Raw genomic sequence first — 27,296 nt, 5'->3', positions numbered from 1 at the left:
AGCTTGATAGGTTATGTAATTTTTTTTTTCCTTTGGTTCAGTTGTTTTTGTTTTGTTTTAGTCCATTCATTGATATTATATCCTTTATGTTTTTTCACCATTTCAGTAAGCAAAGGAAAAAGCCCTTTCATAGACCTTCTTAACAGAGCTGCTTTTTACATATTGCTGAGATCTTGCGATTTCAGAGGTTGTTTTGATTATGGGGATAGTGCAGTGTGATTAATCATAAATTCAATCTTATTAGAACCTCCGTAAGAAAATATGGCAGTATCAACCCATTGCTGTAATTTTGGCTCTTGAAACAGTTTGGAAACCAAATTAAGAAAAGCATTTCTTTCTCCGTTTTTTAATTTTAAAAACATGTTAAGATTGATTGCTATGATGGGGGAGAAAGTGAAAACGATGTTTTAACTACAGAAATAGTGTAATATAATGTTCCCTAAGTGTATTTTAGATCTCCAACTGCAACGTGAAAAATGCAAGTTTCACCAGGACCAACAGACACAAAAATTCTTTTCCCGTAAATGGAGTGGTTTAAACCAAACAGGATGCTTGAAAAATTACAGCACTTACAAAATCTTTTAAAAATACTTGCAGATTACAATTTTTCTAGACATGGGCCTCCAGGATGGCAACATAATAAATAACCTGCTTTGAGGGAAATTGCATCCATAAAATTGAGAAAGTGAAAAAATCACCAATGCTGTATTTATATCACCATAATTCTGCAGACTGAAGGAAGTCATTCTCTTTCTTGCTTTGAAAACTAAATTTAGTGTCCATTAAGAAAGAGATAGTAATCTTTTTTTTTGCATCCCTCACTCACACCCTATGGAGTACTCTAAGGCGGCCTGTCCTGGCTGAGAGAGGTGGTGATTTGGAGCCAGCGCAGCTGATGCCAGAACTGTTACATCATTCATTGGTGAAAGCGGGATGATAATCAGTGCTTGCTCTTTCCTAGACTCAAAAGGAGCTTTTCAGATTTCTCAACTGGAAAGTGCACAAATGTCACGACTTCTGGGGGCTCAAGTACCTTCCCCTGAGTTCAGTTTTGGAGACTGGCTGATTTGGCAGCTCTGGTTTTCAGGTGGGTAGGTAAATCTCAGTTACATTAGCAGCAAATCCTGTCTGGTTGTTCAGTGTAAATCTGAATTTTAGGTTCTGTAGTATGTTAGACAGAGCATGATATTCTGTAGAATTGCTTGTTATATGCGCTCTTGGTTTCTGTATATACACAAGTACACAACAGTGTACTTTCTGTCCTAGTGAGAATGCCAGCGGATTCTGAAAGATCTTACTTAGATCTGACTTAGATCCACTTTCCTTAGCATGGAAATAACCGCTTAAAAGGTCCTGCTACATTTTTAGAGAATTTGTACAAGCCTTAACTAACTTGCATTCAAATGGAAGGCTGAGTCATTTTGCAGGGAAGAATGTGGTTTTGTAAGTATTTTGGTGATGGGCTCTTTGAATCTATCAGTTAGAGGATAGATTATTGTCTTTACCACTTACGGTTCTACAGATGTGCCTAATCTCTTGTCGAAACTCTCCCATAAGCTGCTTAGTAGTTTCTTTGTGTGGCTCTCCAGCACTCCTTATGACTGCATGCATTTCTGCAAATCCACAAAGAACAGTACTGCTACAAAACTCAGTTGCTCATCTGCAGTTGTGACCGTGTTGGATCTTTGTGTGTTTGAACAGCCGAAGTGGGTGAAATTCTTCATAAATGGCCAGAACTTTGAGAACTTTGCTATGAGGGTTGGAGATTCAGCCAGATCCAGGATTTCAGGCAGATTCAGAATTCATGTGCCCATGTTATTCTACCTTCTCTAAACTCAATATCGTTTTTAAGGCAGTAAAGTTGCAAAATTTAGATGTCTGAATAACTGCCTGTTCAGTGCAGTATCTGTACTGTAGTTCACATAAGGTTTTACTATGATATCGCAACTATTCACAAAAAAGAATGGATGGCAATGACATAAGGGACATTCATATTTTACGTGAGCCTGAATCACCAGTTCGCAGAGGACTCTGACAGCTGCAGAAAATGCATTCTTCTCTTTGTCCAGCCAGGGTTCTTCTAGAATTGTAAGACAGCATCTCTCATCTCCTAAGAGCATTCGTGAGAGCAACACCTGACTTTTGAGTAGCAAGAATATACTTCTTGGAAGATAGATTTGCTAGATAACACACAAACTAAGATCATATTCATCAGTAGCAGCTAAGTGCTGAACTGACATTGCAATCCAGAGTTCCTTTTCAGACTCTACGGCTATGATAAAGATCAGTGAATCATCTGTATAATTGAAACACCATATGAACATCCTGGACCACATAAGGTTCCCAACTTTGACAGTATTCCACAGTGCAAACTCTGGAATTGGCAGTGCTTTCTTCTGTGTAGTAGGATATATGAACCAGGAAATCCTTGTTCCTCCCTGCTCACCAGATGTAATGCCCCTTTACCTTGCAACAAGTGAATGGAAAAGATTGGAGCTGGTTTAAAAGGAATAATCTCTTAAACAGTTGCAACCAGCGCTGATTTGTTCTGAACAGTATTAAAGCTGTCTGCTCTCCCTGAAACTGGGACAGAGCCTACCTGGAGTGTTGTTGCTTGTTTCAGTGTGGGTGTGTGGGAAAAAGAGGCAGTAAAAGAAATACTCCTTTGTTAGAAAAATGCAATAACAGTCTTACAACACTGCCTAGCCAACTGCATTTATTCCCAGTAAAGTGACTACACTTGTACCTTGGTCACATGCCAAGACTGATGATGTGCTTTATAGATGCAGAAAATTATGTTAATAAAACTACAAATTATAGTGCTACTATCCACAAGCACAAGCTTTCCTATGACAATATTGTTTACTTAAAAACTAAACATTATAACAGTGATGCTAAATTACTTCTGCAGATTTTAGACCAAATCTAGCCAATCAGTGTTTCTGCTTACTTGTCAGTTGCAGATAACTACATATTTGCTTGTGAAGCTAAGCTGCTGTCTGCCAAATGTTCTCAGGGTTTTTTTTTCCTCAGTAAATAGATGTATTCCCAGTTTCTAATTTTATTCTTTTACACCCTCATAGAACTAGGAGTAGAAATGTTGATTGTTATAATTTTTAGTGAAAAAACAGAGACTGTGGTATTTAACCATACATTCTTTCAATAATCCCTGTTAACAGATTGTACTAAATGTAACAGCTGTTCCTGGTGGGCCCAATAGTCATTACTAGGGAAGAGTTCAAGAGTGCAGTACAGGCTATCTCAGTGGAGGTGGAAGAGTTGGGGGGGCTGGAAATGAAGATGATAGCTCAATGGTGAGACCTCAGTCCTTCTCTTTGTGTGATAAGCAGCTTGGGCATACAGTTTCTGTATCTTAAATTACAGTCCCTTACAGAGGTCATCCTAAGTGATATGGTTGCATAATTTCACTTGTGAAGGCTAGCGGCTAGGAATCAGAATTGGATGTTAGTTAATAGTTACCAGAGATCAGAACCATCTGGCTTTGACATGCTTTCTTGTTGCCTTGAACAGAAATGTAGTTGGTGTGAAGCAAAAATGAAGCTACTGCTGAGTAAAAAACATAGTTACAAACCAGTCAATACATAAGTGTATCTAGCTCTGTTGTCCTATTCTGGTTTATCACCAGGCCCTACCTGATAATCTTCAGCTATTAAACTTCCTAGTTCTCACTGTCTAGCTCACTCCATGGTTTGATAGCTTTATGAATGACTTCTTGTTCAGTGAAGTTTGAGTAGAATATATAAAAAGAAAATAAAATGTGGTTTTAGCAGTTTTGATAGGCTCATTCTTGTTAATATTTTTGTTTTTCTGTTACCTTTGAAACTTTGAGGTCATTGCCCCAATTTTTCATGCAATGCTGATTTTTGAGTCATTCAGCTTCTTCATATGCTTGAACAAGAGGCACTAGACTGTTTCTCTCAGCTGCAAACATTTCCTGTTATTCAGCTCTGATTTTTCCTACTGTTGTCACCCATGTCCATGTATTCTGCTGCTTTTCCAGACAACAAGGCTGCTTTTTGGCTCCTTCATTTCCTTTCCATGTGTCCTTAATTAACAGTGACACCCACAGAAGTAGCTAGAGTCCTTTATGCAGAGCACTTAAAATCTTGGGCTTTAAGAGAGTCACATGTAATGGAGTCTGAATACTTGTCTGGAGAGTAGAGTCCTGGATGGAAAGTAACAGAAGTGCAAATGAAAAGTTTTTCAGTTTGTTTTAGTAATTTATAGTGTGGAGTCAAACCCAAGAGATAGATTTAAACATTAGCGGTAGGACGTCTGTGGTCTGGTTTCCAACTGTAGTAGCAGGTCATTGTGGCCAACTGACATCCAAAAAAGTTAAAAATACTATTGCAATACTATTTTTGCATGTGGTAAAGGAAAGCACGCTGGTTTAAAAACTAATCTTACCATCTGTGATACTTCAACATGGAGGGCATTGGTTACAAATTTCTGTATGTTCATTAGAGGTCTGATTTTTTCTTTCTCTCTCCTGCATTTTCTGCAGCTATTTCTACTGATACAATGTGTAAGTGAGAGTAAAATACTGGTAAATCAGAATGGAGGAGTTCTAAATCCACTTTTTACAAATGTAGTAAATTACACAGGGCAGAAGTGCACCCACCCCCTTTCCTTATCTGTGTTATCTTTTAAACACATAATTTAAACTTGCACAAATCGTAAAGGTCAGCATTGCTCCAGTGAGTGGATGTTGTGGTTTAACCCCAGGCGGCAACTAAGCCCCACACAGCCGCTTGCTTACACACACACACACACACCCCCCGGTGGGATGGGGGAGAGAATCGGAAGACCAAAAGTAAGAAAACTCGTGGGTTGAGATAAGAACAATTTAAGAGGGGGGGGGGGGGGGGGGGGGGGGAGGAAATAAACAACAAGGGGGGGGAGGGAAACAAAAACCCAGGGAAAGAAAGAAAGAAAAAAAAATATTAACTGCTCACCATCAATGCCCAGCCATTCCCTGAGCAGCAATTGCTGCCCCCCAGCCAACTCCCCCCAGCTTATATACTGAGCATGATATCACGTGGTATGGAATATCCTTTGGCCAGTTTGGGTCAGCTGTCCTGGCTGTGCCCCCTCCCAGCTTCTTGTGCACCCCCAGCCTCCTCAGTCGGTCGAGCATGGGAAGCTGAAAAGTCCTTGACTTAGTATAAACACTGCTTAGCAACAACTAAAACATCAGTGCGTTGTCAACATTATTCTCATCCTAAATCCAAACCACAGCACTGTACCAGCTACTAGGAAGAAAATTAACTCTATCCCAGCCAAAACCAGGACAGTGGAAGACAATGAGGCTTGCCTGTACATCTATCTGGTAAACAATTCTGGAAAAAATAGCAGTTGAGAGAGGAGATGATACATGCTTTCAGAGACAACATACACAGTAGCCCTGGCAGAATTCTGACTGCTGCTGGTCCTGGTTTTGGTAAATATAGATAATTACAGTAGGTGATACTGGATCACAGAGCTCTTCAGGAAGACTAATTGCTGGGTGTCTGACTTGGAATATGAAAGAACTATATTGAGAATAAAAAGTTCAAGATACTTCTTGCATTTTTCTCTGGTTGCATTCAGAATGTTTCCATGTCGCGTGTGATCTCATTTTCTTCAACTGAATTGCCTTGTTTGTTGCAAGAGGATGAAAACTCAGAAAAGAAGTAGTGAAGAAAAAGTAGCTGAGGAAATCATGCTGTCTGTTTTAGATTGTAAAGAGTGATCTACATTTTTCAAGTGGTGAAGTTTTTTAAAATTTTCATCAATGTTAGTGTTCCCCATCCAGAAATTTGTGACTTTTATGTGTCCCTAATGGCTTATAGGTATTTAGCTGAATGACAATTAGTAAGGGAGCTGTGTTGATCTGTTTGTGTTCTTTTTGACGTATCAGTCAATAGTAATAAAAAAACTGTGAGATCAATTTCAAAACCTCTTAGCAACCACATAAAAAATAACAACTGCATTGATTTCTCTGATAATTGTCTTGGAAGAATGGTAGGAGCTTAATGGTATGAACGTAATGAAATGCATTTATCAATAGACTATGTGTTGGATATACTGCATTAGAAGCCTACAGTAAGATGCTGTCAGTGGGGGGTCTAGAAGTAAACTTTCATGGCCTCTTTCACAGATTGATGAAAGTGCAGAAATCATGAATATAGGAGAGAAAACAAATATTGCAGAATACCTGTAGCAAAAGGCAGACGTTTGAAAGGAAATGCAAGAGTAATGTCCTCTTCATTAATCTAGCAAGTTCCTTAAAAGGACGTGAAACATAGTCTGTCATACATATGTTCTAGATTTTATAGAAGAGACTTTGTGAGAAATATTTTCAGAGCCTGCTGGGATATATTCAGGATTATGGCAATTTCCCATAAGAACATATGTTTACCAGCTCCAGCTTCCTTTTGAAACACTGTAAAGAATTGCTTTCATGAATAGGGTTTTTTTTTTTCTGTTTGAACAGGCAGAACAAACAGGATATCTTGGTCATAATGAGCAGCATAATGAAATGATAAGTACGTCCTAATTGCAGCTTGTTTATATCATGGTTACGCAAACAATTGTTTTGATAGGTATTTCTGTTTCTGCACACTCTAAAAAGTCTTTAAACAGTATTGTCTCTTTTTTGTTCTTTTCTCTGTTAAATACTTCAATGTATAAGAAGGCCACTAAAATGAAAAAGCATTGAAACCATGCCAACCTGTAAAAATGTATATAAAATTTAAAATCAGTCTTCATCTCTGCCTTGGGTTTAGTTCTCAATGTTGGATATCCTGCATTACTAGCATTATGATATCCAGTGTTTGAAATGTAAACTTCCTTTTATTTAGTTTCACACAAATTTATAAGCCAGCAAAATAATAGAAAATAAATGCTTAGAGAAGGAAGTCACTGTTAACATAACAGCCACCGATACTAGTCCATACATCTCTTCAGAGACCTGCTTGGAAGAATCCCATGGGTTACAGCCCTTGAAGGAAGAGGAGTCTGAAAGCACTTGTTGATATACAAGGATCACCTCCAAGCTCAAGAAAGGTCCATCCCAACAAGCAGGAAATCAAGCAAAGGTGGCAGGAGTCAGTCCTGCTTGGTGCATGGATGAGCCAGGAGCTCCTGACTGAACTCAGACATGTAATGTGCAAGAGGTGGAAGCAGGGGTGGGTGACTCAGGAGAAGTATAGAGTTGTTGTCTGATCTTGCATGGATAGGGTTAGGAAAGCCAAGGCTGACCTGTAGTTGAATGTGGCAAAGGATGTGAAGGGTAACAGGGAAGGCTTCTACAAGTACATAAACAGCAAAAGGAAGCGTAGGAAAAACATGAACCCGCTGCTGAATGGGGCGGGGGAACTGGTGACAAAGGACACAGAAAAGGCCAAGGTACCCAATATCTTGTGTCAGTCTTTACTGGTATGACAGACTGCAGGAATCCTAGGCACGTGAGATTAGAGGGAAGGTCTGGAGCAAGGAAGGAGGAGGAGGACAAGGTGGAGGACAAGGTGAAGAACAAGATTAGGGAGCACTTAAACTGGACACACGTAAGTCCATGGTGCCTGACAGGCTGCACCCGTGAGTGCTGAGTGAGATGGCTGATGTCATTGCGTGACCACTCTCAATTATCTTTGAAAGGTCATGGTGACTGAAGACTGGAGGAGACCAAATATCACTCCTATCTTCAAGAAGGGCAAGAAGGAATACCTGGGGAAAAACACACTGATCAGCCTCACCTCAATCTCTATTAAGGTGATGGAGAGAATTTTTCTGCAAAGCGCTTCCAAACACATGAAGTGCAAGAAAGTAATCTAGAGTAGTCAGCATTGATTTATGAAGGAGAAACAATGCATAACCAACCTGACAGCATTCTACAAATAGGTGACTAGCTTGGTGGATGGCGGGAGAGCAGTGGATGTTATTTACTAAGACTTTTGACACTGTCTCCCATAACAATCTTATAGACAGGCTGACAAAGGTTGGGTGAAATAAGTGGACAGGGAGATGGATTCAAAACGGTCTGAGTGGCTGGGCTCAGAGAGTTGTGATCAGCAACACAAAGTCTAGTTGGTGACAAGTCACTAGTGGTCTACTCCCAGCGGTCAGTACTGGTGCCAGTACTGCTTAAAATCTTCATATTAGCAGTTAAACAGGCCTGAACAATGGGACAGAGTGCAGTCTCATTAAGTTTGCAGATGATACAAAACTGGGAGGAGTTGTGCTGCCATTCAGAGGGACCTGAACAGGCTGATGGACTGGGCAGAGAGGAATCACATGAAGTTCAACAAAGGGAAATGCAAAGTCCTGCATCTGGGGAGGAATAACGCCATGCACCAGTACATGCTGGGGGCCAACCGGCTGGAAACGGGCTCTGCAGAGGAGGACCTGGGGGTCCTTATGGACACCAAGCTGACCATGAGCCAGCAATATGCCCCTGTGGCAAAGGCAGCCAACAGCCTTCTGGGCTGCTTTAGGCAGAGTGTTGCCAGCAAGTCAAGAGAGGTGGTCCTTCCTCTCTATTCAGCCCTGATGATGCCACACCTGGAGTACTGGGTCCAGTTCTGGGCTCCCCAGTACAAGACAGATATGGACTTACTGGAGCAAGTCCAGCACAGAGACACAAAGATGATTAAGGGACGGGAGTCTCTTTCATATGAACAGTGACTGAGAGCTGGGACTGTTCAGCCTGGAGAAGAGAAGGGTCAGGAGGAATCTTATCCTTGTGTATAATTCCATGATGGGAAGCAATGAAGAAGAGGGAGCAAGGCTCTTCTCCATGATGCCCACTGACAGGACAAGAGGCAATGGGCACAAAGTTCCCTACACATGAAATTCCATCTGAACACAAGAAAACACTTCCTTACTGTGAGGCTGGTCAAACACTGGCACAGGTTGCCCAGAGACATTGTGGAGGCTCCATCCCTGGAGATACTCAGAATCCGACTGGACACAGTCCTGGGCTTAACCTGCTCTAGCTGACCCTGCATGAGAGAGGGGTTGGACTAAATGACCTCAGGTGGAGATCCAGCCTAAGGCATTCTGTACTTTAACCTCAACAGCTCTGTGCTATTTTGGGGAATAATGCAGATCTATCTATGGGTTATTCCTGAGGATTATATAAAGCTGTCAAAAATGTCTTTGTTCATTTTTTCACTTTTTCCTTTGAGAAAATGAATTTTCCTTTTCTGAAAATTGATTTTTGTTGATGGAAAAATATTTTTTAAATTCAGTCTTTGCTGTTAAAATTTCTGCTTGTAAGTGCACTGTTTGCCTCAAGTGTCCATTTTTTTGAAACCATTGGAACATTTCATATGAGAAAATCAAGTATATTTCATGGAGAAGATGCTGATCTTTTTTGTGAGTGGAAAAAGTGGCCCTTTCATACCTGAATGATAAGAACGTCACACTTTAAGCAGCTTGCTTTTTTTTGTGACTATTTCATATACCTCTAGATGACTGGTTTTTAAATTTACAAGTAGATACTTTTAAATGGACATTAGTATTTCTCCTGTAACAGAGATTTGAGAACTATTACTATCTACATTAAGCAGAAAGACTTTGTCATTTTAGAGTCACGCTGTCACAAAATGTTTAGTGGGAAGACTGAACAAATTTGTTTTGAGAATGAGCTGTAACTGAAGATAACATGAGGTTAAATACATATTCATAGAACAGTTTAAAGGAGGAAGCAGAAGCTCGTTACCATTTAAAGACCCTTTTTAAACAAGTGAAGGGAGCAGCCATCATGCCCAAATAGGGGCAGTGGCTGGCAGGAAGTAGTACTCCACAGCTTAGGTAAGTGGGATGAAAGTAGCATTGGAAATAAGTAGAACTACAGGATATTTTCCACACTTGGCTAGTTTAATGCCCTTCAACAAAAAATGGCTGAGAAGAATGAACATTGTTTCATTTTATCTTCCCTCAGAGGTAAAATCTCTTTTTTATTTGGAAAATTACTAAATAAGGAATGATCTTATAGAAATTAATGGTTAAAGTTACTTTGTGGTCCCTGTGTGCGAGAAGTATAACAACATGTCACAGTGGGGAGGAAAGGATGCTGCTACAGTGCACTCAGTAAAAACTGTACCTCTGTGCGTGATACCTCAGTTAAAGCACTGCTTTTCATACCAGCACGAGTTGGCAAGTGGGTAAGTGGCAGAGCCAGACCAGGTTCCACTTCTAATGCAAAAGTTAAGGTGTTAGAAGTTGGAGTAAATCCCACCACCTGCTTTTCTTACAGTTTGGCTGCGGATTGCATCCAAGGCAGCAACTGTATGTTCCACTCCAAATGCGCAGAGAGCGTCCAGTACAGCTAGTATCCTAATCTGGCCTCTGTTGTCACTAGATCACTGCAAACAGTGGCATTATAGAAATAAGTTACGGTGATGGAACAGCATGTATTCTTGCTGTGTGTTCTAGTGAGGTTTCTGTCCAGTCTTTCCCTCCATTTATACATATATGTACATATGTCATTTACAGAGGGGAGTTGTTTGATCTGGTTTTGATCTGCATGTCGGTCAGTCTTAAAGCCCATAGAAAGAGTTAGCTGGTGTGAAATAACTGAAAGAGTTGCTATATAAGCTAGAGTACAATGAAGTAAGCATATTAATATTGCATGACTGCAGGGTATTTCATAATAAGAGCAAATAGCCTTGTAGTAGTTCAAAGGGAATAAAAACATAAATTAATCAAATACAGCCAATGAAATATCTCTTTTTCAACAGATCAGTTGACCTCTTATTTGTTTTGATCCTGTCATTAAAATTAAGCATACAGTGCATTAGCTTTTGTACAATGCTTGAATCACGTATGCTGTTTCAGTTTTAAAATAACAGCTATTAATTTCCAACTCCAAAGGTTTCTCCTTCAAGGCTAATTGAAACAAACAAGTTTATTTTTCTAGGCCTCCTTCCAGAATGCTCAAGTGCATATATTCTGGCTGAATGCTTGGAGTCCAGTTTTCTTTATGCTTGAATCTTGAAGGAAATATAAAACCGTGGGGTGGAAAGGATGGTTTTATTATGAGAAATCTGGGGTGGTTTGCAGTGAGCAGATGTCTTTCAAGTTGTGTTACAGTAAAAACAACTCTTCAGTTAGTCAGATCACTCGGTGAATCAATCTGAATATTGATTTCTTTTTGTTAGGTTGCTGTTTTCTTTTGGGAATGAAGAAGTAGAATCACTCTCTTTTAATATTAAATGTAATGGTGATTCATGAGAGCACTAAATGTGGTAGTATTTAGAAAAAAAGAAGGAAGTACTTCCTAACAGCCAAATAGACACTCCTTGCCTTAAGGTGGGTGATGTCTTAGTCACACAGATATTAACAGCAAAGGTTGCTTGTACTTTAGTGGAGCTCAGATGTCATCCTTAGAGTAACACTTTGCTTTTGCAGTAAGTTATGTGGAGTACTATTCAATGTGCTAAAAAAAAACCCAACAAACATGACGAACTGTGTCTTAATAAGCATACTTTATCTTCACTCTGTGCATCCTGACATATACATTACTTACAGACTACATAGTGTCAGTCACTGTAATTGTTAAAAATACTTGATGTTAAAATGCCTCAAGTTGTGATGAATTTTCCGTGCAATTCAAGGGGGTAGAAGTTAGAGTAGGTGAACCATACACTATTACCTACCTCCACATGACTTCTTCAAAATCATCTCCCTTAAGACTCCATAGGATTGCTTTATATCCAAGGATTATGGATGAATATGTGGTCTTGAGGTCCAGGTAAATGACTAGGAGAAGTTTGATTATGTTTGGCCAGAAACAAATACATTTGTTCTTATCTAAAACCAATGCTGAATGTGCATTGACTTTGTCAGGAACAGAATGGGCTCAGTATTTGTGCCTCTTCAGAGCTGCGGGTGGATTGTTTCTGCATGTCTGGAATGCACATTTTTTCTGAAGTTAAATTTTAAAAATAGCATATTTTGGTCTTAGAAAATTGTTGTGCTTTTCTGCATTCCTTCTTCCTGTCCTATCAGTGTAGCTTGTGCACTGATGGTACTTGTGTGGTGATTAAAAGCAGTGCTTTTATTTTGACTTGCTTTAGAAGTATCATACTATTATGAATTGCAGCTGTGAACTTTTAAACTCAGGAAAACTTCTGAATAAATGTGATAAGGGATAAGGTAATCCTGGTCTCAGAATTCATTCCTTCACTGAAATAAATCACATCATTTTTCAGCCTTACTGTTAACTTTTCTTTTTTTTTACAATAAATTGTTATTTAAAATTCATCTGTACTCTTTAAAATCTCCCCCTGTTCCTACTGAGTCTTCCTTTTATATTTTTATATTTTAAATTTGACTGGGCAGATAATTTCCTTTGCATGATATATTTTTCTTGGCTTACGTAGAAGGAAGAAAAGTAAATAAAACAAACTAGTACAAGAGAGGTGCTCAGTCAGCAGGAGGCAATCCAGACACTGAGCGTGACAAGTAATAGAAAAAAAATGTTATTTCACGTAATTAGAAAAAACAGTTTGGGAGCCCTAGAAGGTAACAAAAATTGGTTGCACAATGCACTTCAGACTGCATTATAGTATCACAAACCCTTATATGACTTAAAAGTGTCAACATAGTCTAACCATATGTCAGGTTGTCATTTTATTTGAATGCATGAAGCTAAAGTGGTATGCTTGAAAAGCAAATGAACCTCCATTTGAGCTGCAGTGTCGCTCTTTACATTCTCGAAGTCATGTGCTTGAATATTTATTGATTATATCCAAGTAATTTCCCCCTTAGAGATAATGAAGAGAATGTAAATATGAATGAGAAGCTGGGGTCTTCTAAGAGTGCATGTATGTATAGTATTAAATTTAAAGTATTGCTCACGACTAGATGATCATTGTAGGTCCCTCCAACTGAAATATTCTATTCTATTCTATTCTATTCTATTCTATTCTATTCTATTCTATTCTATTCTATTCTATTCTATGCTGTGCTATGCTATGCTATGCTATTCTATTCTATTCTAAAAAGGTGAAGCTGCAAGCTTTCTATGTCTTCGATACTTTCTCCTTGTGTTCTGCATTTATCACTTGTGGAGGCATCATCTGTATTTGGTGAATAAAGATTTTCAGTTGTCCTGGGGATGTCCTACAAAGCTTCAAATACGACCTCTTCCACAGTCCGTTGCAGCGTATTCACATCATGTTTATTATTTAATCGGATTACTCTTGTACCACAGAGCTCTGTTAATAGACAAGGACACAGGCTAAGCAAAAAGCCAGGCAAATGTAGAGTGACTACACAATACCTGTCTCAAAGAACATGTACTCTTTAATATAAGACAACACACAGCTAGGCACCGGGGAGCATAAGAAGCAGTAAGAGGTGTGGTAGCTGGAGAGGCACTGGTGTTAGCCCAGACTAGCTTTGCTAGGACCCAGCGGCCAAGTTTCTTGCTTTCGTTCAATAGTGCAGCTCCCATATCCCCTAATTATGGCAACGCTCCTGAACATACTATAGTGCTTTCCTTATACTGTGCAGTAAATAGGGTTACAAGGCCAAATTAATTTTTGGTAGAACTTCACTGTTACAGTGGAATACGAGGATGGAGGAACTGAATTCAAAGGTCTGGATATTTCCTACTGCTGACAGAGGATGTGCCTTCCTGAATTGTAGGTTTTAATCGAGTGCTGGGCTTTTCACTGTGTGCTAAATAGATTTAACATAATGTAACGTTGCACTGTTCTATTTGTTTGAAAGTGAAGAAACTTGGGTTTATGCTCTTGGTATTTCTTAATGTTAGGGAATAAAATTCAGACACCAGATTTCAAGCATTACTTGAAACACATACTGTGTGCTTAAATTAAAGATGTAAAGTCTTTCCTTTCTGCCCATGAATCTTGTTCATCTTGAGCTACTATAGCCTCTGATGCTTAGGAAAGGGCAATTTGTTTATTTTGTTATCTCAGACCTATAATTGTAAAATGTAATCTTATCCCCTAATTAAAAAGCAACCGTCATGGCATTCCGGCATTTAAAACCTAAATTTTTAATATTAACTGTGCTTAGGGAAGCAGCCTTTTGCCAACCACTATAGAAGTATTTACATCTGATTTCCTTTATATTTGATTGAAAGTTTAAGTAAATCCCCAAATATTTTGGTATAGTAGTTCTGAGATGTGGAAAATAAAATCTCATGTGGCATTTAGCAGGATTTCTTAGCGTTACAACTGAAGTAGACATTTAATTGACAGCAGATCTTTTTATTGTTATTTGTGCTTGTTATTTCTGTATCCATAAATAATTAAAATGATGCATTCTCAATTAGTTGTTTTGTTTTGGCTCAATAAAGGACATTTCCCTTGTGCTCCCTCTTGGATTTAGTCTTTCACATGCAGCACTGAGACTGTTTTTGGCTGAGGTACTGGATCAGATTCCTTTCTGAAGCTACTGAATTTCCTACAACCTTGTTGCAAAGGGGTCACTACAAATCGGTTATGCTTTTTTACTCCACAGTTTTGCATTGAGCAAACAGAACAAGAAACTGAACCTGATGCTTGCTTACTTTCTGCCTGCCATACCAGTGTCTTCATTCACTTAGTTAATTGACAGACAGCAAATGCTCACCTGTATGGCCTTGTTCTTGCCTGATGTGTATTAGTGTGGATAAGGTGATGGCCATTGGCTTCACAATGCAAAGTCAGCAGCAGAACTGGCTTTTAAAGCATTCCTGCACATTGAGTCTTCTTCATCCTCAAAAGGCGCACCAGCCCCTAGGGATTGTTGTTGGTGTGACTGTTCTTTGAGGCTGTGTGGTGAGACAAATCCAAGGCTTGATCTAGCTTAAAAAAGAAATGTGTGAACAATGTAAGCATTTCACCTGTAGGTAATGCATGCCATCAATCTAGAGTGGAATTTTAGTGTTTGCAGAAATTGATGGATTTGTTCCCTGTATCTAATACTTCATTGCTTTTTTATTATTATTATTTTACTGGGAATTGCTTTCTTTGCCCCTTTTTTTCCTCATTCACCTAATTGTATTGAATGTTTGTCAGTAACAGGATTTGAGTTCAGGCAACTAGCTTTAGCTGAGAAGGGCAGAGGAAATCTGTTTTGGAAAAACAATAAGGATTGCTGCAGTTACTTGAAAAGGAGAAGGATGATTTTTTTTTTCTTTATTTTACAACCTAATCACTGTTTAGTATCCGTTGCAATGCAACATGTGCAATATGTTATTATACCAATACTACTATTACCACATTTCTGTGTGCTAATTTTTAACTGGATGATTTCTCCTGGTGGAACTGTTTCATGAAACTATAAAAAACACTTTTTCTTGAGTACATATGGGTGATGTTTATCTGGTTTTCTTCTTTTAGCTGTGAATTCTGAGAGCAGACAGGATTTCTTTTACCTGTATAAAATGTCTATGTGTGTGTATGTGTCTCTCTTTGCAAGCCAAATTGCCAGACAAGAAATGTCCTTTTTTGGGTTAAAATTTTGTGGAATATTTAATGACTAGCTTCCAAAATACAGTTAAGGAAATTGATCAGTTAAATGTCAGACATTTCTGCTGGCAGGCTAGAGACAGTCATCTATATTGCTTTGGTGTTGATGCTGGAAATACATTATTCATCTCATGTCATCTATTGCTGGCAGTTGCAATTTTGGTTGCAATTATTTTTACCTTGGATTTGATCAGTTGTGCTTATGCTCTGCTTGTGAATGCTATTCAGATTGTTTATATTTCTGGTAATAGGCTGGATTCAGCCATTGCAAAGGTCTCAAAATAGCCACAACTCTGAGTGCTATCCTTACCGTATGGTTGTCATTATACATGGTGTAGTTCTACTATGTTAAATTGTATCAAAAAAGTACACCTCTTGAATAAGACTCTAAGTATAGTCATGGGAAATCTTACTTGGTCATAGTATTTGTACTGAGTTGCTGTACAGTTTTACCTCATCAAGAAAAAAATGAAAATGTTATAGAGAACAGAATGCATGAGTCTCTTGCCCTTTCTTTACATATAACTGAACACTATCTTCAGAAAGAGAAGTTGTCTATAGAGAAAATGTGTTTGTTTTGGTTACCAACTTTCTCTTCAGCCTTTGTGTGTTTCATAGTCTTTATGTTTTGAGAAGACAGAAGATAGCATTTCAGGGAAGAAATGTTGCAAGACTGTGGACTGACATGGTGAGTTTTGTACATCTTTAGGTGAAATGCAGTCCTTTTGTCAGCCATGGATGGATACAGCATTTTTTTGCCTCAATGGCTTCTTGCAGTTTAGAACTAAAAAATAAGTTTGAAAGGTTGAGATCTTTTTGTTCTAGAATCTTGAGATAACATGGTAACCAGGAATAGTAGTTCTTTTATTAAAGCTATGGAGGTTTTTTTACCTGAATAAATCAGTTTTAATTGCAAAATAAAATCTTTAGGTCACTTCTTCATTCTGGCTTATTATGTGGCATGTTTAGGGTAGCTTTATTTATCTCTTCCATTGATTTTTAAACATACTGGGTGGGGGGGGGTTTAATCCATTTAATTCCAGTGAAAAACTGAAACTCAATGAAGCTTTGGTTTGTTTTTAGGCTATTGTGTGTGATACGGTCCGTATATGTCTTTAATCTTTAAATTTGTATATTTTAATTCTCATTCTTACTTCATACATGTATCACCTTATGGAATGATCACTGGGTAGATTCTACAACCCTGTAATTTGTGTAGGACAGTATGTATACAGTTGGCATTTATCTTGCTTCTAAAACTGACTTAATAATTTGTTTTGAGCTGGTATCAATAGTCACAGTGATAAAATGACAGCTAGTCTTTACCTCCGTGGAGGGACACTGTGATGGGTTGACCTTGGCTGGCTGTCAGATGCCCACCGAGCCGCTATCCCATTCGCCCTCCTGAACAGGACAAGGGGAGAGAATAAGATTAAAAAGTTCATGGCTTGAGATCAAGACAGGGAGGCTGCTCACCAATTACCATTGCGGGCAAAACAGACTCAACTTGGGGGAAATTAATTTAATTTTAAATTAAATCAAATTAAAAATAAAGTAGGATAGTGAGAAACAAACACAAAAAATAAAACACCTTCCCCCCACCCCAACCTTCCCAGGTTCAACTTCACTCCTTTGTTCCCGACTCCTCTACATCCTCCTCCCTGAGCGGTGCAGGGGGACCAGGAATAGGCATTGCATTCAGTTCATCACACGTTGTCTCTGCCGCTCCTTCCTCCTCAGGGGGAGGACTCCGCATACTCTTCCCCTGCTCCAGCATTGGGTCCCACCCACAGGAGACAGTCCTCCACAAACTTCTCCAACGTGACTCCTTCCCACAGGCTGCAGTTCTTCATGAACTGCTCCAGCGTGGGTCCCTTCCACAGGGTGCAGTCCTTCAGGAACAGACTGCTCCAGCACGGGTCCCCCATGGGGTCACAAGTCCTGCCAGCAAACCTGCTCCAGCATGGGCTTCTCTCCACGGGGTCACAAGTCCTTCCAGGAGCCTGCTCCAGTGTGGGCTTCCCACGGGGTCACAGCCTCCTTCGGGCATCCACCTGCTCTGGTGTGGGGTCCTCTGTGGGCTGCAGGTGGATGCCTGCTCCACCGTGGACCTCCATGGGCTGCAGGGGGATGGCCTGCCTCACCATGGTCTTCACCACGGGCTGCAGGGGAATCTCTGCTCCAGCGCCTGGAGCACCCCCTCCCCCTCCTTCTTCACTGCCCTTGGTGTCTGCAGAGTTGTTTCTCTCACATATTCTCACTCCTCTCTCCCAGCTGCTGTTGCACAGCAGTTTTTCCCCCTTCTTAAATGTGTTATCCCAGAGGCGCTACCACCGTTGCTGATGGGCTCAGCCTTGACCAGCGGCAGGTCCGTCTTGGAGCCGGCTGGCATTGGCATTCTCACAGAAGCCTGTGAGAAGCCTGTAACCCCCTGGCTACCAAAACCTTGCCATGCAAAGCCAATGCAGTGACAGTGCACTTTGCCAGAATTAAGCTATAATGTCACCCAAATGCAACACGTTAAAGCATAAACCTTAAAAAAATATACTGAAATTCTGTGTTTCTGTTAAGAAAGCAAAATCTTTAATGTGGAAAAGAATCTGTAGACTTGAATGTGTCACGCCTTTTCACAACAGTTAATTCCCTTCATTGCAAGGATTTTGTCTGATTGTAGTGGTTCCCTCTAAGAACAAACTTAGCATTTGGGAATTGTGCAAAATTAAAAGCTTCTGATTAGTTTCACATTAGAGCCACTTCTGTTTCCTCATATCAAGTTGGACTGAGGGCTTTACACAGTTTTTACCTTTTTGTAGCCATCTCCTTTCCCACTGCTTCACTCAAGTCTAACAGCCACAGTGAGAGCCAATAATAGGTAGCTGAGGTTGTTCTTACATGCTGCCTTCCTCTCCAGTTTCTCATTCCCAGCAGTTCCTTCCTTCTCATATTGCAAGGAGCAGAAATATCCTAATACATTAAGGAAAACCCATGCCTTTTTTTTGTTCATTTAAAAAGAAAATGATGCTGAATCATCAAGTTTACCTTCAGTAACTTGGTGAGAAATAAAAATTTGCTTTTCCAGCTCTTTCAGCTTGAAACTGTAGATTTGCCTCTTGGTTCGTCTTCTAATAACTTTTCAAGAACAGGTGTCTGAAGATCAGCTTTGTGCTTGGGTGGGGTGTTATGAAGGAGATTAATGACTGAGGTTTTGTTTGCCAATAAGTATAACACCTGCAGAAAAGCATTTTCTTCAAACCCCTTATCCTAGGACATTCTTAACGACACATGAATGTTTCACACAGTGATTTTATTTAGACCTACACAGCTGACTTCATTATTCATAAACATATTTCTTGGCAGTTGTCATATGAATAAACTGGGTTTGTATTATTTTTTTCCTTCAGGCATTTCCTTTTGTTATGTACAAATACTAAAAGGATTTAATTTGCTTCCATAATAATACTTAACACTTACGTAGTGCCTCACATTATTTAAAAATGCATTATTACTTTTCTTTTTCAGCTTCCTTTAAAATAGCTTCCTTTTCCACTTTTACTTCTGTTGTACTTGTCTGTAGTGATAATGCACACTTTCATTCTAGTTAGGATTAAGAAAGTAATGAGGATTTTATTGTCTTTGATCTTCTGATTGTTTAAGCTCCAATTTATTCAGAATTACATACTGAATTTTCCAGACAAATTTCTTGCTTTGCAAGAGAGTTTTCTCTTCTTTTTCCCTGCTGTGAGGAAATGGTTAAGGCCCCTGATAATCAGTGCACATTGATATAATTCTGGTTTTGCCTTGGTTACTGTTTTGGGGGAAGTGCACTTGCAGGCTGAGAGATAAATCATCCATCTGTAAAACACTGTCTGCGTTGTGTGTTAGTCTGCTTGTACGGCGAAGTGGAGATAAGGTGTGATAGGATTTTGTTTTCTGTGCACAGCATGATTCTCAGTTCTTTCCTACCTCCTTGAGCAGAGGAAAACTATAGTAACAGAAGTTGCTGTGTTCAGGCCAGTAAAGTAGTAGTATCCTTAAGAGAAGATATGTTATTCATGCAGCTGTGGTTGCAGGGTCATGAGGGTGCTCAACAGCTTAGGTATTGAACACCTGTATTGAGCTTCTGGAAGGACCAAGTAATGCTGAATCAAGTATTTTTGATTTCCAGTTCAAGTACCACTTAGCTATTCTCCCTAAAAATTGAAATGGCTTCTTCATGATATGCAGAGTAGAGATGGCAAATCATATTTAGCTTTTAGGATTAAGTTATGAAAGACTTTACAAGTTAAATGTTCTCAGTAATCTAGCAACTATATTAAACCATTTCTGTGTGGTTTTTACTCTTTAGTAGACAATCCATTTCTGTTTTCTTAATTAGGTCTTTACTACTGTGCTGACTCACCCAAAATGTCCATAGAAGAATAATGGAAGCCCCTGAATACCTTGATTTGGATGAAATAGATTTTAGTGATGATATATCGGTAAGTACAAGTCTTATTTTATTTGCTCAAGTTGAGACAATCTTAGATATCTCAATCCTGATATAACAAACAACACTATTGTTAGAAGCCACACTCCTTTTTACCTCATATAAAGGAATGTTTAAATAGGTTGGATCTAGAATAATATAAGGTGCTTTGTAAGGGAAATCTCTAATAAGCTTGGAAGGAAAACTTGATTCCTCTCCTTCGGGTAGTAAAAATAACTTGCAAATCAAATTAATAAACGAGTTTTATTTCTGGGTTGCTTATCTACTCTATTGTCTTGAATGAGTTCTATGCTCTCTAATGCTAGTCTTAGACACCAAAATGATAAATTTACCTTTTTTTAAATTGGATGTATTTTGGTTGTAAAAAACCTCCTGCCTCTCTCACCTCTGAATTGCTCCTTTTTCATGTAAGTTGTTACTCTGTCCTTTCCACCAGTAGCCATCTCCAAATACAGCAAAATTTTATCAATAGGTGTGATGTGACATGGTGTCACATATTTTATCAGTAGGTGTGATGTACCTGTGACATGGTAGAGTACAGAAAGAGGCAGAAAGATTTCCAAGGATTCAGACAGCACTTATCCTTAGTGTCACAACTAAAACAACTGCAGCTGTAATTGCAAGCAAAAATACTGTTCATCTGCATTGTTAGTGGTTCTTATAGGAAGCACTGATACAGTATATTCTATTACTCATGATAATACTCCTACTGCCAGTATTTCTGCTTTTTGTGTAATAGAGTTGCTAATATGTTGAATGTCTGATTAACAATGTCTCGAATACTTAAATTAAATCCACTATAAGAAAAATGTTAATTCAGTTTTCAGGTCAAAGAAAGTGTGCCACCATCTCCTTCCACTTTTTTCATAATTTTATAGTTTTATTTCTTTTTTTTTTTTACAAAGGGCCTGGTTTTCCCTTTAGCATTTTGGACTCTTGATTCATTTTAAAACATTCCAGATGCTTTATTTGCAGACAGATTCCTTTTGGAAAGGATTTTATTTTTACCTATTGTAAAGTTGAATTTTTATTAAAGAGGAATATGGCAAATGCCCAAAATATTATAAGACAATGAGCCAATCTTGAGTGAATGCCTTATTCTGGGCAACTTTCTTTTTATTACTGTTATATGCTAGATCATGTCCTGGTATCTGTTTCTATACTCAGGTTTGTAAAACTGTAAAACATAATAGATGTAACCTCTCCATGTCTCTCCCATTGTGGCTGTTGCTGCATACTGGTGGGTTAGATTACTCACTTTTCCGCTGAACAGCTCAGGCTGCCTGTTTTAATAGGCTGTTCTTTCATTGGACACTGAACCTTGAGTAAAAAACCAGCACAAATTATAGAGGTAGCAGTTTTACTCCCTGCTTTAGCAGGTAAGAGAACAAAGGATTTGTTGCCAGAATCCAGATTAACAAGAGAATTCATGGTTATTCTTGTGCTCTACTCATATCTCACCATATACAATTTAGAGATACCTGACCTTCACATTTTGTCATTAGCCTGCTGTGGAAAGAGCAGCTGCACAGCATCAGTGTTAGCAATTTATATTGTTCCTGTTAGCCCTCTGGTTCTAATCCAGTGCAGAAAGGTACTGACTAAAAATAATGGCAGCAAGAAGGCTGTTAATATGATGCACTTATAAATGTACCTGAGTTAGAAAGCCACTGTCTATAGTCCAGACCCTTGTAGACCATTTCAGCCAAAATGACCAAAATGTAATAGACATAGAAAATAGACAGGAATTTGTTTTAAAAGGCAAATAGATATGTAAGTGGTTTCGGTTTCTTTTTTTTGGTTTACGTTGTATTTGTACATAAGAAAATGAAACTGTACATTTCTCCAAAATCATAGACTCATAGAACGGTTTTGGTTGGAAGGGACCTTCAAAGGGCATCTAGTTCCAACCCCCCTGCCATGGGCAAGGACATCTTTCACTAGGATCAGGTTGCTCAGAGCCCCATTCTGGTGGGTTGACCTTGGCTGGACACCAGGTCCCCACCAAGCCGTTCCATCATGCCCCCTCCATCAACAAGATGGGGAGAAAAATAGGACAAAAAACACATGGGTCAAGATAAGGACATGGAGATCACTCATCAGTTACTGTCATGGGCAAAACAGACTAGACTTGGGGATATTAATTTAATTCATTGCAAAACAAACAGTGTAGGATAATGAGAAGTAAGAATAAATCTAAAAACACCTTCCCCCCAACCCTTCCTGCTTCCCAGGCTCAACTTCACTCCTGACTTCTCTACCTCCTTGCCCCAGTCAGCGCAGGAGGACGGGGGAATGGGGGTTGTGGTCAGTTCACAATGCTTCATCTCTGCTGCTCCTTCCTCCTCACACTGTTTTCCTACTCCCACATGGGGTCCCTCCCACAGGATACAGTCCTTCATGAACTGCTCCACAGTGGGTCCTTCCCACAGGCTACAGTCAGGAATGGACTGCTCCAGTGTGTGTCCCCCACGGGGTCACAGGTCTTGCCAGAAAACCTGCTCCTGTGTGGGCTCCTTTCCACAGGCCACAGTTCCTGCCAGGAGCCTGCTCCAGCATGCGCTCTTCACAGGCTGCAGGTTCCTTCAGGGCACATCCACCTGCTCCAGTGTGAGGTCCTCCATGGGCTGCAGGGTGGATATCTGCCCCACCATGGTCTTCTCCATGGGCTGCAGGGGAATCTCTACTCCAATGCCTGGGGCATCTACTCCCCTCCTTCTTCACTGACCTTGGTGTCCACACAGTTGTTTCTCTCACATTTTCTCACTCCTCTCTCACAGCTGCTGTTGTGCAGGTTTTTTACCCTTTCTTAAATATGGTATCTGAGAGGCCCTATCAACATCACTGATGAGCTCAGCTTTGGCCAGCGGCGGGCCCATCTTGGAGCCAGCTGGAACCGGCTCTGTCCCACATGGGGGCAGCCCCTGGTGTCTTCTCACAGAAGCCACCCCTGCAGCCCCCACTGCTAGTTTGCTGTGTAAACCCAATACAATCGTCAATGATGGGCATCCACCACTTCTCTAGGCAATCTGTTCCGGTGTCTCACCACCCTCATAGTAAAAAAAAATTTCTTCCTTATATTCAGTCTAAATTGACACTCTTTCAGTTGCCCCTTGTCCTGTCACTAAGGCCCTGGTAAACAGTCTTTCTCTATTTTTCTTGTTAGCCCCCTTTATATGTTGAAAGGCCATAAGAAGGTCTCCCTGCAGCTTTCTCTTCTCCAGGATGAACAATCCCAATTCTCTCAGCCTTTCTTCATAGGAGAGGTGTTCCAGCCCTCTGACCATTTCTGTGGCCCTCCTCTGGACCCACTCAACAGGTCCATGTCTTTCTTGTACTGGGGGCCCCAGAGCTGGATGCAGTACTCCAGGTAGGTTCTCCTAAGAGTGTAGTCAAGGGAGAAAATCACCTCCCTCACCCTGCTGGCCATGCTTCTTTTTATGCAGCCCAGGATATGACTGGCTTTCTAGTCTGCAAGTGCACGTTGCCAGCTTATGTCCAATTTTTCATCCACTGATATCCCCAAGTTCTTCTCTGCAGGGCTGCTCTCAATCCCCCAGTCTGTACTGATACTGGAGGTTGCCCTGGCCCAGGTGCAGGACCTTGGCCTTGTTGAACTTCATGAGGTTTGCATGGGCCCATTCCTCAAGCCTGTCAAGGTCCCTCTGGATGGCATCCCTTCCCTCAAGTGAATCAACTGCACTACTCAGCTTGGTGTCATGTGAAAACTTTCTGAGGATGCACTCAATCCCACTGTCTATGTCATTGATGAAGATATTAAAAAGTATTGGTTCCAGTATGCACGCTTGAGGGACACCATTCATTACTGGTTTCCACTTGGAGATTGAGCCGTTGACTGTAACTCATTGGACATGGCCAATTCCTTATCCATCTAACCGTCCATCCATCAAACCCATATCTCTCCAAATCAGAGGCAAGGATGTTGTGTGGGACTGTGCCAAAGGCCTTACAGAAGCTGAGGTAGATGAAATCTGTAGCTCTTGTCACTCCATTGTAGAAAGCCTCTAGGTTAGTCAGACACAATTTTCCCTTTGTAAAGCCATGTTGGCTGTCTCTAATCACCTCTCTGTCATCCATATGTTTCAACATAACTTCCAGGAGGATCTGTTCTATGGTCTTACTGGGCACTGAGGTGAGGCTGACTGGTTGGTAGTCCCCAGGGTCCTCCTTTTTACCCTTGTTAAAAATGGATGTTATATTCCCTTTTCTCCAGTCACTGGAGACTTGACCTGACTGCCATGACTTTTCAAATATGATTGAGAGTGGCTTAGCAACTACATCCACCAATTCCCTCAGGGCCCTGGAGTGCAAATGTGATGCTTATTTTGCAAACTAAGATGGTACTAGTCAAGATCCATCTGGTATAGCGTATTTGAGTGTAGTTTAGACAGCAGAACAGGTTTCTGGGACTCTTGTTTACATTAAACAAAAGTAATATTCTGTCTGCAATGACATTAAGCAACCAAGCTGAGTATTTTCATTTATTTCTTCATAAATAACTACTCACGAGGAAGAAAAAAAAATACGACCTTTAAGTTGCCTTAAATGATAAATACACTATAAATTAAAACTGTGTTATAAACTTTCTCCCTTTTCCCATTAGTACTCTTGATTTTGCCCATAAATTTATTCCTGCTTGTAAGTTGTACACTATTATTATGGTTACCTGACGGTTTCCTAATCCTTTAATTAAAATACAGGATTTCTATTGCACTGGCAAATTGTGCAAATTGAAACTATTTTATTTCTTGGTTTACAGAAATAATACCAAATGACCTAGCCATAACGAGAGCTCCTGGTGTAAACTATTTGGGGTTGAGTTTATAGATTATTGCTCTGATCATTCAAATAGCTCTGTATGAACAAAAGCCTGGCTCAGTGGTGCCAGTGCAGGACTGGGCCTAATTTGAAAGTTTGTGAAATGTGAGTGCAGTAAATGAATTCAAACATAATTAAGCAGCTGTGGAATTGTCAGGTATTTTGAAACAGCTTGAAAAACTTCTTCATGTCAATCCTCGCCTGGCAGGGCAGATGTAGACTATGTATGGTCAGGAGTATGGCCAACCTTCTGGCCTCCCATTTACTTGGCACGGCGCACCTCCTGAGCCTGCTGTCACCTTTCCTTGGCCATGGAAGGAGCTGGGTCACCCCTCAGGCTCACACAGGTGTACGGGCAACACGCAGCCAGACTGCCTACCCAGCGATGAGGACTTTAGATCTCAGCATGGAGGGTCCTACATAGCTGTGCAGGCACAGTCACTAACTGCAGTGGGTTGATTTTTTTCCTATCCAGCTCATGAACTCATTGATAATTCTCTTTTTTTCCTTTCTTGCTTTTCAGAATGAAACAAAATGCAGATGGACACTAAAATGTTCAAAGAAAGTGTTAGATTCAATCTGACATTCATTTTGCACCTTTAACAGTGTTAGTGTCTATACAGGTCTCCTTTAAAGTTAGAGAAGAGTAACACATGAAGTGTCTCTATAAGATGCTGTAAACAATACATAGCACAAATAACCTAACCAGTACTCCGAAGATGTTGACCACAGCCATTAAGTAAGGAGTTTATTTTGGGGAGGTATTATTTCTCACAGGCACTGTGCCAGCCTAATCTCTTTCCTCCACTTTTTTGCTCTGGAGCTGCTTAAATTGACGCTACTATTGAGAAAAATCTTCCTGCAACCTCAGGCCAAGTATTGTTGCTTTACTTGTTCTCAGTGTAGCTTGCTACTCCCAAATAAATGTCTAGGAAAAAGGATGGTGTTGCACAGTTATAAATGATTAAGCAAATGTAATATAAAGGTATTAATTTAATGGGATTTGAATCTTAATGAAACAGTTTATTTTCCACTATAGCAAATAAATTGAAATAAGGCTGTTAAATAGCTTACAGTAATAATAACACCTGGAAACAAATTAGCTATAATGAAGGAAGGTGTCTGTTTTCTCTACCTAAATGAAAATAAGGAGCTGTGCATTTAAGAGCGGGACACAGTCACTGGTGTCTTGATCCAGTGGAGGTGAATTTGTTGAGTTTTGATACTGACTCCGTTTGGAGCAGGACATGGTCCTTAGTGTTTTGGGGGTGTCATGGTTCTGATGACGTAGTCTGAGAGTCACACTATGTGTCCAACTTTGCCCTTTGCACCCATTTCAGGAGACATTAAAGGTATTCTCCACAACAGAATGTTAAAAAATAACTTTTGCTTTTTAATTTACTTTTTTTTTACTATTTTATATATACATTTCTATGCTACTACTCGTGATCCAGTATTTCTTCTTTCTGATACTTCTCAGACACAAGTGAGTCTGCAAGTGGCAGAAAAGCGTCACAGCACAGAACAGCCTTACTAGAGATTGAAGGTTTTTTTCTCATGTGTTGGGTCTAAAATTCATTGCATTAAAATTTGAGAACCATGTGAAATTTAGAAGGTTAACATTTGCATTAATTCAAATTCTGTAGTACAGTTTTACATGATGAACAATGTTTTGTATGATAAGGGAGGTTCTGTTTTCCCCTGAATTAATAGTGTCTGTTGAAGAAATTGGGAATATCTTGCATTTGCATGGAATACTTGTTACTGCTTCTTGTCTCTTGTTTGCTATTGATACTGTTCTTCCATCTTACTAAGTTCTTAAGGGGTTTACTGAAATTCACTATTTCAGGTTGGACATAGGCATGCCTTAAATGCAAAAAAGAACCCAAACCTCAAACAGCAATCAAAAATTCCATTACATGCATTATTCTGGGACGAAGCCCTTAGTTTTGTTACTGAACTTCACCGTCAACTACAACACACTTCGATTAAATACCAAAGATCACAGTAAGCACTGACTTACGAAGTGGTCTGATGTGCTTAGCTCTCACATTGTCACTTATGCCTTTGGGCGTGGCCCTGAACTCTGGTTGACTTGATTACTCTAATGGTGAAATTTGACAAATGGTGTTTAATTTTGTATGTAAAACAATTTAAAATTATTGAATGAAAAGTGGGAAATAATTAATTCTAAATGCCATTGAATAAGCATTAAGTCTAAATTCTCTTCCAGGGAAGGGCTGCAAACTCAACCTCTTTTGCTGTCCCTCTGTGATACCGCTAGTAACCTTGAAATTTTTTGTTGAAGAAAAGCTAGCAAACATTACTGATGAGCAGAGCTGGAGCTAGAGTATGAGAGAAAGTAGTTTTAGAGGGAAGAGCTGGCAATAGATTGTGCTCATGGTTGGGAAAGGTCCACTTTAAAGACTAATTTTAGTTGCTTCCTGGACCAAAAGCGAGTTGTCCACATCTTGACCACA

The 27,296-nt window shown here is 39.8% G+C and overlaps 1 protein-coding gene across 2 annotated transcripts in view; it reads left to right on the top strand.

Moving 5' to 3' along the window:
* SNCAIP (synuclein alpha interacting protein) overlaps window positions 1-27,296 on the top strand; it is a 97,569-nt gene that overhangs the window by 21,156 nt on the left and 49,117 nt on the right. For both annotated transcript variants that reach the window (XM_076362826.1, XM_076362827.1), the window contains exon 2: window positions 19,867-19,969. In XM_076362826.1, coding sequence (XP_076218941.1) covers window positions 19,913-19,969 — 57 coding nt within the window. In that variant the 5' untranslated portion in view covers window positions 19,867-19,912. The remainder of the gene's footprint in view (window positions 1-19,866; window positions 19,970-27,296) is intronic.

The sequence above is a fragment of the Aptenodytes patagonicus genome, chromosome Z, assembly GCF_965638725.1.
Source record: "Aptenodytes patagonicus chromosome Z, bAptPat1.pri.cur, whole genome shotgun sequence".
NCBI classification, from domain to species: domain Eukaryota; kingdom Metazoa; phylum Chordata; class Aves; order Sphenisciformes; family Spheniscidae; genus Aptenodytes; species Aptenodytes patagonicus.
This window is presented reverse-complemented; position numbering and strand designations above follow the sequence as displayed.